Source organism: Diadema setosum, chromosome 9 (genome assembly GCF_964275005.1).
Source record: "Diadema setosum chromosome 9, eeDiaSeto1, whole genome shotgun sequence".
Taxonomy (NCBI): Eukaryota; Metazoa; Echinodermata; class Echinoidea; order Diadematoida; family Diadematidae; genus Diadema; species Diadema setosum.
This window is the reverse complement of record NC_092693.1, coordinates 20,418,493-20,433,611: the sequence shown is the minus strand read 5'-3', so window position 1 is coordinate 20,433,611 and position 15,119 is coordinate 20,418,493. Positions and strand designations below refer to the sequence as shown.

The window sequence follows — 15,119 nt, the reverse complement described above, 5'->3', positions numbered from 1 at the left end:
AGAAACAAACTTATTTTGTAAATCAAGAAATGATGTCTTTTCAGCTAGAATAACAGAGCCTCGACTCAACACAAGCCTCCCCAGCCCCCGGAAAAAAAAAAAAAAAAAAAAAAAAAAGACAGCGATTTTGTGCTGAAGGAGCTGGCAAAGACCCGATGCCATACTGAAAGATTTATTAGAGGTTGGATAATACTAATGACTAGGGCCTATAGTATGCGTCTGCAGAAAATGCAAGGTGCAATCGCTAGATGTCAACACAGTAACAATACCCTGGGTTTGGGGAGATAAAGGTCAGATTGTAGTCACTCTATACCAGTATTTGCAACAAACACTAGAAACACACAATCATGACGTATACAGTATCAAGCAGTTTTAAGCAGGAAGTTTACGCGTAAAAGCTTTCTTTTAGGCACAGCGAGTGCGTAAATCAAAAGATTTAACATCATTCAATCACTTCCTGAGCATGTGTACTGTGCATGTGTTCTGTAATGGTATATATTATGAAAGTGTAGGAATATAACAAACATGACCCCGTCCCCGTTACCCATATCTCACTTGTGAAAATGCTAGTGTTTGTTGACTTAGTCTGCACTGTCAGAGCACAGGTTTAATCAGGTTGATAGCGTACTTCCCAGGCGACTGAGGACATGTATCACATTTCCGGCTCTCACGGGAGGTATAGGCCCTACAAAGTGCTGATGGCGATCGATCAAAATGCCTCTGATGGTAGCTCGCTCATCTGAAGTGATGCATGGAACTGGTGATCGTTTTCCTGTAATAAGAATCTGTTTGGCGCAATGACACACATCACTGCATGTTGCCAGAACTCTCGTGTGGCTGCCGAAAGGCCAAACGTCCATCTTTGTCCAACCACTTCCAAAGTGATCTTGTAATAAGGAAGGGTTTGAAAAATTTGTTTAGCGTATACTTGACCTGCACCAACGCCTGGATAAGAGCTATTCTAGCTATTTTCTTTCACGACCCTACCCTGATCCTCCATCGTATGATGACGTCACAAGATAATGAGAGTCCTCCGCAAAGATTTAGTCGTCGGAGGGGGACTCAGTTTGAATCATTGGCTTATACATGTCGGACGAATTCCGGAAAGCTATGGTGGGCACGGGGGATTTGGGCGTGGTCGGGCGAGGCGACGATATGTGGTAAACTGGATCTCTAGATACCGGGATGGCGCCACGGGGGATGGGCGTGGTCGAGCGGGATATGATGGATCTAGGAGAGGCAGAATGGGGAGACGGGGTACGGGGTTTCCCATTTCCCGTGTCGTTCCCCCAGCCCACGTGGTGCTTCCGAGGGGAAAGGGTAGCGATGCGATCGATGAGCCAAAACGTTTCCATTTCCCCTTTACCCTGGATAAATAAATATGATAATTATGAAAGTGATAATACGCGTTATCATACAATCGATATTCAGTGATTCCGAATCAAAATTCAGAGTGATATACTAGTACATAATCATATGTGTACGCATTCATTGAGCAGACATTCGCAAGAAAAAAATATCATTGAACTTTCACTTTTCTGAATGAGACATTACATCACCATGATTATCGGTATGTACCGTTATTACACTTTCAAACAGTGGTCAAAGTTTACTCTGATGAGATGTAGAAAAATTCAGACGAGAGTAATGGTAATAGTATAGTTGTTTTTTATTTCCAAATAATGGACATTACATGAAGGGTAGACAAAGCTACGGAATTGCAATGTTTCATTATACGATTTCATCAACAGTTACTAATCACTGATCGTGATATTTTGTTTATCATAACTGTACTTCTTTTTGAAGAATATTTGAAGATTACATGATTTGTAAGAATTTTTTTATGCCTCCCTCAACGAAGTGGCCGGAGGCATTATGTTTTCGGGTCGTCCGTCCGTCAGTACGTCCGTCCCGTTTTGTTTTTGTCGATATCTCAAGAACCGTGAGGTGGATTTGCATCAAACTTGGTATGAGGGTATAACCTGGGGGATAATACTTTGTTTGGATTTTAGGGTCACGGGGTCAAAGGTCAAAGGTCACAGGTTATTTTGTGAAAAAAAAAGGTTGAAATTTCATGTTTTTCTCCATATCTCGCAAATGGTTCCAGGTATCTTCATGGAACTTAGTATATATGCATGTACCGATGGGCAGTGATTATTTAAGGAAGTTGGGGGTCATGGGTCAAAGGTCAAGGGGTCAAAGGTCAAGGTCAACTCCTCAAAATATCACTGCTTTCCTTATATTTATGCAATGCCTGAAGGATTTTTTTAAACTTGATGTATGCATGTATAACCCAATATATATTCTGTGGAAACTTTCTTGCCAAAAGGTCAAAGGTCAAGTGAAAGTGCTAAATTGCACTTCTTCCTCCATATCTCAAAAGTAACTCAAGGTATTATCATGAAACTTACATATTTATGCATGTTCTACCTAACAGTGATTCTCTTTGGAACTGTGAGGTCAAAGGTCAAAGGCCAGGTTTAGATAATACTATTTTACCATTTGATACTGAAATTATACTTTTTCTCAATACCTTGAAAATTACTCAATGCATAAACTTATAAAAGGGTCAAAAGTGAAGTAAAAATCATCAGTTCCCCCAAATACCTGCACTCTGACATTTTAATCATTCATCCAATTAAACCTATAGTTCTAGGAAAGTGAAAATTCAGCACATTTGTGGAAAACCTGTCATTTTAATATTTTGCCAATTGTGTGAAACTTTCATCTCACATTGTCAAGACATTGTACTATAGACCTATTAGGAGAACCATGCATTATGGCGGAGGCATACACCAGTCGCCGTAGCGACATTTCTAGTTTATTCAACATCCAATTTCGATGAAAACACTCTACTGATCTGTTCAAAGCCAACTTGAGCAAGGATTGGAATTCCAGTTCAGTTATGGAGCTACTATAGCCGCCCCATGGTTCAATTGACACCTGATTATGTGTTCCCCCTCCCCCTTCTTACCTTTATTGTCACGGTGCCTCTCTTGGTGACTTCAAACATTCCCGGAAAGCGGCTTTCTAGTTCCAACTTCGTAGTCTTGCTAATATGAATCTTCAGCGCTGGAAAAGACGAGGGGGGAATAGTGTGCGCTGGATAATGTTAATAAAATAAGTTCAGTGTATAGCAGTAATGTGAGTTCATTAAAAGCCGTAACAGTCCAGAGGCATTGTCAAATATCTTAGACCTATTAATCGGTCTTGTTTAAAACTACAAAATTTGGCTCACATGAATAAACTGATATATTATGATAAAAATTTGATTTTGAGCCCTTTGGAATTCTGACCAGGAGTGCTATGCTAGCCATTTTGGCAATGGCCACTGTTCAGTATAGACAACACTCTGCTCCACATAAAATGTTTTGGTCTACAGGTAGGCCAAATGTGTGTGTAATGTGTGCATATATTCACCCATCGGCACAGAAAGGGATAAGCAATATGGTGAAAAGTAAATATTTGCAGCAGTGTTTGCATATCTATTAAACCGAGACTGCATGCCCAACACCATTGATTACAGATAGAAAACTTTCATTTTTTTTTCCAGAAAATGAATGTGGCAGCAGACACTACAATACTTTCCTATTTCAGTGTTTAAATATTGAACTCGATGCATGATAACATCGGAAAACACGCCATTATGAATCAAACTGATATGATTTACAAATGATGCATGTATAAGCATTATTGTTTTAACAAATTACGTAATGCTGCAATTGTGATGCATTTTCTGATTTACTCACTATCTCTTCGATACAATATGGCGGTCATGGCTTTCATTGACAAATTTCAAATGACTTCAATATCCAGATTTGTTTAGACGGTTTAATTCGCATGGGTACCAAATTTAGTGCTTTTAAACAAAACTTAATGTAATTATTCATGACATTGTGATCATTTCACTTTGCCGCTGGACTAAAATCACGTGCATTAGGCCTATACTAAACTGTATATCTCTTTGTCGTCCTTTGATATTCTGTATGTTGCAGTGCCGATTGGCATCAAAATTCTCATAGCACTGATGTGCATTCTCCAAAGTCCTTCGTTTATTAAAGGTTATAAGGTGTCGTTGAGTGCCTGAATTGGGTCACATAAACATAACTTGCCATACCCCTACCAAATGTTATTGCATTTGTCAACAGAAGACAGCTTGAAATGAGGAGATGAAAATGTTACAGTTAGCATTCCCCTCCATTTCGAACAATGTTATTTTGGGAAAGTAATAAAAACCACAGTTAATAGTGTTTTAAGCTTGTATTTCTATTCACAGTAGTTTCCTTCATTGCATTAGTGTTATGGATTTCTTTTTTTTTAAAGAAATACAATAAAAAAAATAAGTGAATATTCAGCTTCAGCATATATCAGCTTCGTTTGTCCGTTTGCTTGTTTGTTTGCTTTTGGTTTGCTTGCTTCTTTTTGGAAACAAGCAGGACTGTGAGTCTGACATTTTTTGATGAGACCTGTTCAAGCAAACTGGAGTTGCCACCACAGTAAAAAAAAAAAAAGAAAATATAATAATAATAGTTGTAACATCAGTTGTATCACGATCAAATTCCCTTGAGCATGCAGGATGTAAGGAACAGCGGTCAACGCACCTTAGCCCTGTCTATGGTTCCCTTTTCTGGGCATGTTGAAATTGAATTGACAGTGCAGTGGAGGGCCTAGCAAAATACGCACTATCGATTTTAGCGAGTTGTGCAAAATATGATTTAGCCTGTCACTCAATGCGATGAAATGAATTTTTGACTCTACGATTGTGACGAATTCATTTCATCCCATGGGGCGAAAAGGAATGACATTCAAATAGTATACTGATGAATACATTTATTTCATTTCATTTGATTATAATAATTCGAGAACGTTTTTACTTGTAGAAGGGAAAGCCCCCCCCCCCCAAAAAAAAAAAAAAAAATCGGCAATAAAGTGTGGTTGACTTAAATCATGCTTATCAAAATGATAATATAACTGTAGCCAATATGTTTGCTCATGCTAATAAATATGCTTTAGAATTAATACACGGCTACATAATGTCAATAGTACTTCGCATTCTTCTGTTGCTACCATTATGATTAGTATGCTTTGAGTAATGTGCACTTTTAGACAAGTATTGTGATTGAAACCAATAGGTTACAGTCATATCTGTGCAAGCCAATAATACGTCGACTTTTGTTAAGTCGCAGTATGGTGATTTGTGCAGGGTTCCCTTTCTCCCACTGTTTAAATATTTCCCAACGCTCTCCGCCAAATATGCCTATACTTCCGTGCCACGCTATGTAACATCACGCAAACTTGTTTACACTATACACCGAGTCCCTCCTTGGCGCCACTTAATTCGACGTCACTTAAAGAGAGTTACAAAATAGTATACTAAACATACATTGAATTTGGCATATCGGAATGTCAGCTTAGTTTGAAAATGAATGGCAATTACATAAAATTGTTCAGCAAGTTCATCTAATGCCTGTCAGTGTTTTTCATCTCTCCTCAGCCGTAATTCCGTTTTACTTTCCCGGCATTTCATTCGAATAATAATCTATAGTATACGTTGAAACATGAAAATTAAAAATACGTTATGTTATTCCTGCAAAAAATGTTCTTGCCAACTTAGCCACAAATGTTTACGTGCTAAAAATATATAGTTAGCATGCATGCCAATTCCTCCAAAACAGAAAACGGGATACTTGCAATGCGCATTACAATCATCCCCTTAAACACTACATACTTTGATGAAGTTTGTTTTAAATCAAAATGAACTTATAGTGAAAACATTAGACGTGGGATTTTTCTAACCTTCTCCACTTGATTCCATGCGTGAAGCAGTGTTGACGGTGTCGCCAAACAAACAATATCGCGGCATTTTCAATCCCACGACGCCTGCCACACAGCTGCCTGAGAACGACAGAAATCAAATACATCGTAATTCAGCAACGAAGATGATATCGTATTGGTGATACGACTTGAGAGGAAATGACTTTTTATGCACGATATTTCAAAATTAGTGGTATGCATAGGAAAAAGAGAATGTATACATTTTCGCATTCGGTTTCACCCTGACTTTATGAAGTCCTTTTCCAAATTCTGTCAATCAAGCTTGTCTATACTCCTTGACGTGACGTACATTTGACGAGTCACTGTGCAAACAGTGTGAGAAAACAGCATTTTTTTTTTCTGGATGGTTTTGGGCTCTGCATTCGTGCACTGATGATAACTATGTATGGCCCCGACAAACGACAACTCTGCAATGACGTAACATACACTCAATAAATGATTGCAAAAGATTCTTGCACGTCATATTATAAACTCTCAATGATCGTTGCTTGGCAATGCAAGTGGAAACCATGTATAGGCCTTATACTTATATTATGTATATATATATATATATATATATATATATATATATATATATATATATATATATAAATTATATATATTATACATATATATATATATATATATAAAACATGTAGGCATGTGTGTGCGTGTGTGTGTGTGGACAGAGAAATAGAGAGAGAAAAACATTTCTGTACATTAAATTTGGAACACAAGCAGTTTTCTACACTTCAACATCATAGCAGTGGACGAAAGCAACAACTCAAATGATGAACCAGAGGCATTAATTCATTGTCGGAACATTGACATGAGAAAACGGGTGCATGTCACGAGTTAGCCATCCACGAGTCATACTGCTTGCGTGTAATACGGCCCACGAGTGCATGCAGCTCACTAGTCATCAACCCACGATATAGACACTAAGGCCCGAATTTACGAAGGTGGTACAATGAAACCATGGTTTAACCTATGGAAAAAAAAAACATGGAACCCAAGTGTCGCATGGAATACTTCGTTATGAAATCAGTCATTTCGTCGATGAAATGATTATTTTGTAACGAAATGACAACATTTTGTAATTAAATGAACATTTCGTTAACGAACGGTCATTTTGTCGACGAAATGACCAATTTCGTAACCAAATATTCCGTGCGACACTTGGCGCTCCATGGTTTTTGTCCATGGTTTAAACCATGGTTTCATTTGTACCACATTCGTGAATTCGGGCCTAATTGAACAAGGCCCGTACACGAGCTCGACAACAAGTAAAATAGGTTCAAGAGCTAAACGGTTCACGAGCTAAACACGTGGCAAATAAGGCCCACGATATCGTCACTCGGCAAAAAAAAAAAAAAAAAAGCCCACGAGATTTCATTTCATACAGGACATAATATACATAGGGCCTGTCGAGGTCTTGGCCTATTTTACTTGGTGTCTATAGCTCGTGAGTTATATGATTTGTGGGTGTATGACTCATGGGTGTATGATTAATGAATCTCTTTTTCAATGATTAACTCGTGGACCGTATGACTCGTGGGTGACTAGCTCGTGGGATGTCCCCGGGAAAACAAAACCATCATGAGAAATGCATGGAAAGACAGTCATCATGAACGTAATCTGGTGAATTCTTGCCCTTGTTGTTGTTGTTTTTTGTTCGTCTGTTTCGTCTTCGAGATCTTCACAAGATCTACGCAGGTCAAATCAATTCAAATTTTGTGTGTGTCCTAAATCTATGATCGATTTAGATAGCAGAAAGGCACGTATCCGTTTTCTGTGAAATAGGGACATTTGAGGTCTGAATTAGAGCCTATAGAAGCCGATGTTTTACGGAGGACGTTGAGATAGTACGAAACAATACACGTCTTCACGAAATCTGATACTACAACACGAATATCTTGCATGCTGCAGGAAATAGAGTCCACCTTCCGTTTGCCCCTTTGCGCGTGTAGCAAACACAGTAATATAGTAAATATAAAAGTGGATGCAGAAAATCAAGTAAATTTTCTCTTCGATTGTCACATTGCCGTAACTTATTCAACAAGAAATTGAAATAAAAAAATAAAGAAGAAAAAATATAAACCTGTATTCATGTTATAGAATTTGGGTGCAAATATTTAGTGAATAATATTGCATCAATCTATATCCAGGTTTCCTCTGCAGAAATGAGTACAGAGTAAGTAATCGAGACGCAATGACACCAGCAGATTTCAAGTCCATAATTTTTCAGCAAATTATACTGATCATTATTTTTTTTCCAATTACTGGGCACCTGTTTTTTTTTTTTTTTAATGTTCACTTCATTAGATAAGCGTCTGTTGGTTCAAAATGTGTTCAGTAAAGTGTTTGGATACGTATTGGTGGTGTTTTCTACCAATTCCCAAAGCTGGATGCAGGTAGTACTAACAATGGCATCATAATTTCGTTCTTCAGCTCAAGCTGAGTAGAATGGCTTTCGCAACTAATTGACAAATTTAATTGCCCTTCATCGACGTAAACAAACACCGATTACTCAGTGTTTTGAGTAATAGCCATGATTAAAAAAAAAAAAACAAATCATGGGCGTACATAGGCCTACATACTTGGGTGGGAATCTAATTCATGACCCCTAATTAGTATACGATACACCGAATAATTGGTGTTTGGGGGGTTTAAGTCGGTGAAGGTCAATTTGTCAATCTGTTGGAATAAAAACAACTCAGCAAAAGAATCATTGATTTAAATAAACATGCAGTACCCACTGCCATAAGGCATCACCGGCTATTTGGCGGACATTAGGAGGTCTCGGGCTCGAATCCCACCCGAGTATGCATGTCCAGGATTTTTTTTTTTTTTTATATTTTTATAAGTCATGGTTATGATACTCAAGATACTGGAAAATCAGTTAGTGACGTCGATGAAGGGCAATTCGTCAATAAGTTGACTTAAAAAAACAACCCCAGAAACTCAACGCATGAATTGTTCATTAATATTTTTAAGAATCGTTGTAGATGAGTAAGGAAGGCGGAATTCCAGGCACAAGATGTATAAAGCTTAACGAAAGGATGACGAAAAATACTTTACTCTGAAGTTCTACCAAGCTGACAATTATTGATGCATTATAAATGGCAGAAATTGTATGAAAATTTGTTTGCACCCTTGACACAGTGACGGTGCTTTGTCGTAAGCCATCTATTGACGGAATTTGTGTTGTTTTGTTTTTGAATAAATTCTGTCAAAAATCCATTATGAAATCGAACTGCACTGACTTCATTTTCTTTTTCTTTTTTTGTAGTCACAATTGAAATTATTATCGTTTGTTTGTTGAGGGGTTTTTCTCCACCATCTCGGGCTACATGTAGGATCCTAACATTAATACGGACTCAGAGTCCTCTATGAGTATGCTATGGGGGGGGGGGGGTGTTCCAGATATTATTCAGCAATTGCAGAATGTAAAAAACAAAGGACAATGAGACACTAGTATCTGCATGCGACTTAAAGGAGACCTCCGGATGATTTTCACATTCTAACATTTGAACAACTATAAATTAGTTATACTGAGGACAGAGTTTCAAAATTTATAATAGTTGGGATGAAGAATAAGAATATTTTTGAAATTTATAACAAATTGCAATGAACAAGGATGATGACATGGCAGGGTCACCTTAAACAATGCATGAGTTGGGGCTCAAGGAAGCAGAACAATAGAAGAAGGCATGCATAGATTATACACAGGTGAACTCGCAAGCAAGCGGTATCGTAATGGAATTACATATGTACACTGCTACATTTCTGAAATGATTATGTGAGCCTCCTGTATGTCATCATCCTTGTTCAGTGTAATTTGTTTAGAGTTTTTCAAAGTATTGTTTCTCTGCTCAAAAACTACACTTAAAGGGGACCTCCGGATGATTTTCAGACTTTTACATTTGAACAAGTATAAATTAGTCAAAATGAGTACAGAGTTTCAGAATTTATAGTGATTGGGATAAGGAATGAGAATGTTTTCAAAATTTACATCAAATTGCAATGAACAAGGATGATGACATGACAGCCTCACCATAAGAATGCATGAGTTCGGGCTCGAGGAAGCAGAACAAAAGAAGGAGGCATGCATGGATTTTTCACAGGTGAACTTGTTGAGCAAGCGGTATTGTAATGGAATTACACTGCTACATTTCTGAAATATATGAGGCTCTGATGTCATCAACACTGTTCAGTGTAATTTGTTTAAGATTTTCAATTTATTGGTTTCTCTGCTCAAGGATCACAATAAATTCCACGAATCTATACATGGAGCTGTTGATTTATGTACTACATGATGTCAAATTATGAAAATCGTCCGGAATGCCCCTTTAATTCCACAAATCAATACATGAAGTTGTTGATTTATGTACTACGGTCATGATGTAAAATTATGAAAATCTTCTGAAAATAAACAAATGCCCCTTTAACTATAAAGAGCAGCAGACGATGGTGTAGCACTATTCATCCCTTGTACGTCCATAATGGTAACTTTATCTACTGAAGTCATCATATCATTCTCACGACGGTTGGTTGAGAGATCTCGGCTTTTACCATAACATCACGCAAAAAACCCACAAAATTTAATCAGTTGATATCATTTCACAGAGTCATGTTCCAAGGATTCTTCATCAAGCTAATAAAAGAAAGAGGTGACGGTTTACAGCGCGTATGATTGTGCAACTATGGGTATTTGTGTCTGCTTAACGTTTTAATTTATGATACCTATGTTCATTATAACTCGGTTGACTGATGCCATTATTACCAAAAACTGTTCGTTAAGTAGGCCTAGATCTATTGATGAAGGAATGCTTGTGTTGTGCTGCGTTCTAATACTGGTGAATTGCGTGGACTCGTATGTTTTAAACACTGCACTCGCTGGACTCCTTAACCTTTTCCGTGCCAATGAGTCAAAATGTGCACAAATTTTACACACATACCTATTGACCGATTCGGGTTCGTTGAGGGCAGCAGACATTTTATGGCACTGGGCGCAGCCATGAGCTCAAATTGCGGTGTCTCAGCCGACCCCCCCCCCCCCCCCCCTGCTCTCCCCCACCCCCCGGGCAACATGTTTATCGCGCACTTGTAACAAAGGTTCGCGCACTAAGCAAGCATTCGCGCACTCAGTACGAGACGCCCATTGGCTAAAGCAACCATGCATCAGTTTTTCATTCTGCGCGCGTGCTAATGTAGGGAGAGGGGTGGGGAGTGGGAAGGGGGGGGGGGGTCGGCTGAGACACCGCGTAATGGCGCTGCCCATGCCAAAAATACACATAGCGCGTCACAGAATCGGTCAATAGACAGTTTGGTTTTTTTTTTAAGTGGCACACAGAAAGTTAATCATGAGGCAAAGCTGTTCGTCGTTACATTTTTTTTTTTTTTTTCTGATTATAGTTTGTCCCCGTTATCGGCCGCATTAATCATTCTGCCATTGCCAACCGCAACCAAGTTGAAACTCTCAATCAAATTACCTGATGAATTGTCCGGTGTGAAGAAAAAAATCCATCAAAAGGATTACCGTTATCGACTTTGATGGGTGCTCTTTTACGGGGATATGACGATTTCACTTAAATGATATTGATAAGGTAAGTCTCCAATGTGTGTAAATAGCACATGAATGCAAGAGCTATACGTAGGAACTGCAACCCCAAGGGATAAGCTATAGGTCATAATGCCGTCCAAATATTTCGCATCTAGCCAGTTTCGTGTATAGTGTCACATTTCACGGCTGCTCCTTGGATAGTTGAAATAACTATAGGCGTTTATGAATAACATCAGTGTTTAAAAGGTCACCTCAACACATGGAAACGATTTCATCTTTTTTTTTTTCAATTCAATTCAATTCAATTGATTTCCATCAACAAGAAGTAACACATAATAAATAATATGCAGTTGTCAATTCTTTTTAAAGAAATACAGATCATATAATATAGTATAGAATATACTGATAATTATGATATCGGCATACTTTGACAATTATATATTGGTTTTCCAGGTTGCGGGTAATATTTCGATGAATGACATTGGAAATTACAGGGACCCTGTTTTGCTGCGTTTTTTGTAACTCATTTCAATAGTTCTAAATTCTTCCTCAATAGACAGTTGTATTGCGATTCAATGCTGATCTATCGTTGTTTTTTCTACACAAGTCTACAGTAGGAACTCATTCGCGACTCGCACATTCTTTTTTTTTTTTTTTAATGTCGTTACATGGGTAGTAGGCAAAACAAATCGACAGCAACTGCCAGAATTCGGTTGTTCAAACCAAGGTTAACTCATCGTCGTTGCCACAGGGACAGACTCTTTTGAAAATGCACGAATTTCGACAATAGAGCCTGGGTGTTTTTTTTTTTCCCGTGTATCAAACGTCGTTCGTTTCATTGCCATCTTTTGATTGACACGAAGAGTTTGTACGTGACACTTAACATCTCGTTTCTCTTTGAAATTTGAATTCTGCCGTAAACGTGAATGATTCATATGAACGGCGAAAGACATTCCTATACATATTTCATTATCACCATGATACAGGCGGGAGGCGATGATGACATATTAAGGGCCGATGCGATTAGCTCAATCGTCAATACTCTCCTGAAGTGCACTCAGTGAATAGGTAGAGGCAAAGTTTGAAAGAATGGCTTGCGTTAACAATTCAAGAGTGGTACTGGGTTGCACTTCGTGTGGGGGTACATGACTTCACAATGAAAGTAAACATAAATGTTTAATCTAACCTTCAAATCATCACGCAGCGACCTGCAATTAGAGAGATTTTCAAAATGTACAATTTGGTGCTCGATTTTGAGGAGTTTTTTTTTTTAATAAACTATTTGAGTAGAGGGGGCAAAATTGATTGTATTTCAAACCCCATGGCAGATCCACACTCTAAAAACACAAATTAGTCCGGGAGCCAGCGGGGGTCAGCCTAGCTGAAAAGGTAACCAATTTTTATGTGTATAGCAATTTAGTATATATGCCCCTGAGTATGGAAATGCACGTCTGGCTGGTCATCGGTGGTGGGTGTGGCCAGGAGGGCCACAAAAAGGACCCCCCAAAATTAGGCTAGCCTAGCTGGAAAAGTAACCCCATGAAAACAACTGGAACTTGTTCGTTACACTTACAGGATAAATGAATGACCATTGCCAGACGTTTTAAGTGGTGGAGGGTAGCCGCCAGACGCTCTTAAAGGCCCAACTCCAGCTAGGCTAGCCTAGCTGGAAAAGTAACCTCATGAAAACCACTGGAACTTGTTCGTTACACTTACAGGATAAATGAATGACCATTGCCAGACGTTTTAAGTGGTGGGGGGTAGCCGCCAGACGCCCTTAAAGACCCAAATTTTTCCAGCTAGGCTAGCCTAGCTGAAAAAGTAACCTCATGAAACCCACTGGAACTTGTTCGTTACACTTACAGGATAAATGAATGACCATTGCCAGACGTTTTAAGTGGTGGGGGGTAGCCGCCAGACGCCCTTAAAGACCCAAATTTTTCCAGCTATGCTAGCCTAGCTGAAAAAGTAACCTAATGAAACCCACTGGAACTTGTTCGTTACACTTACAGGATAAATGAATGACCATTGCCAGACGTTTTAAGTGGTGGTGGGTAGCCGCCAGACGCCCTTAAAGACCCAAATTTTTCCAGCTAGGCTAGCCTATCGGTATAGCTGAAAAAGTAACCTAATGTAACCCACTGGAACTTGTTCGTTACACTTACAGGATAAATGAATGAACATTGCCATACGTTTTAAGTGGTGGGGGTAGCCGCCAGACACCCTTAAAGACCCAAATTTTTCCAGCTAGGCTAGCCTAGCTGAAAAAGTAACCTAATGTAACCCACTGGAACTTGTTCGTTACACTTACAGGATAAATGAATGACCATTGCTAGACGTTTTAAGTGGTGGGGTAGCCGCCAGACGCCCTTAAAGACCCAAATTTTTCCCGCTAGGCTAGCCTAGCTGAAAAAGTAACCTAATGTGACCCACTGGAACTTGTTCGTTACACTTACAGGGTAAATGAATGACCATTGCCATACGTTTTAAGTGGTGGGGGGGGGGGGGGCAGCCGCCAGACGCCCTTAAAGACCCAACTTTTTCCAGCTAGGCTTGCCTAGCTGAACAAGTAACCTTAAGAAACCCACTGGAACTTGTTCTTTACACTTACAGGATATATGCATGACCGTTGCCAGACGTTTTAAATGGTGGTGGTGGGGGGGGGGGGGGGTAGCCGCCAGACGCCCTCAAAGACCCAATTTTACCAGCTAGACTAGCCTATATATAGTTGGAAAAATAACCTCCTGAAACCCACTGGAACTTGTTCTTGTGATACACTCAAAGGATAATTGAATGATTGTTGCCAGACAATAGCCGCCAGACGCCCCAAAGACCAAACTCCTACCAGCTAGGCTAGCCTAGCTGAAAATTAGGAAAGTAACCCCATGAAACCCACTGGAACTTGTTCTTACACTTACATAATAAATGCATGACCGTTGCCAGACGCTTTAAGTGGTGGGGCGTAGCCCCCAGACGCTCTCAAAGACCCAATTTTACCAGCTATAAGGTTCACATATTTCAGAAATGATAGCAGTGTAATTCCATAACTATACCGCTTGCTTGCGAGTTCACCTGTCTATGCATACCTTATTCTTTTGTTCTGCTTCCTTGAGCCCCAACTCATGCATTCTTATGGTGACTCTCCCATGTCATCATCCTTGTTCATTGCAGTTTGTTCTATTTTTTGAAAATATTCTTATTCTTCATCCCAATTATCACAAATTCTGAAACTCTGTCCTCAGTATAACTAATTCATAGTTGTACAAATGTAAAAATCTGAGAATCACCCGGAGGTCTCCTTTAATGGGGGAGTTTCTTGAGCGCACAGGGAAACATGCTTTGAAATATCAATAGGGCCAGTGTTGAGACGAAATACTGTAGAAATATGAGAATATACAGTGCTGTGGTTTTGGTAGAAGAAATAGGGTATCTGTATTTGTCCTCAGTGATAACCAAAAAAATTATTTGGAAAGAATAATAGACATCAAAAAAGAATTGCCCAATCAAACATGTCGGGATTTTTCTCAAACATCAGTGTTCTCATTTTCTTTGCAGTGTAAAACAAAAATAAAAAACAAAAAAGCAGGGCGGGTACAGTATCCGGATGGAAATTGGTGGGATGGGCGTAAACGCGCGGGTATTATAACATACTGACGTGAAAAAAAAAAAACAAGACCAAAAACTACTTTCTTTCTGTGCCCTGGGGAGAAATATTCATCAATTGCATTTTGGAAATGTT

At 39.0% G+C, this 15,119-nt stretch overlaps 1 protein-coding gene across 1 annotated transcript in view; it reads right to left on the bottom strand.

Annotated features, from left to right (window-relative positions):
- Positions 1–1,043: 1,043 nt before the first annotated feature.
- Positions 1,044–15,119, bottom strand: part of LOC140233212 (uncharacterized) — a 41,251-nt gene continuing 27,175 nt past the window's right edge. The window contains exons 3-5 of the mRNA XM_072313326.1: positions 5,797–5,895; positions 2,975–3,072; positions 1,044–1,367 (exon numbers count right to left, since the gene is read on the bottom strand). Coding sequence (XP_072169427.1) covers positions 1,044–1,367; positions 2,975–3,072; positions 5,797–5,895 — 521 coding nt within the window. The remainder of the gene's footprint in view (positions 1,368–2,974; positions 3,073–5,796; positions 5,896–15,119) is intronic.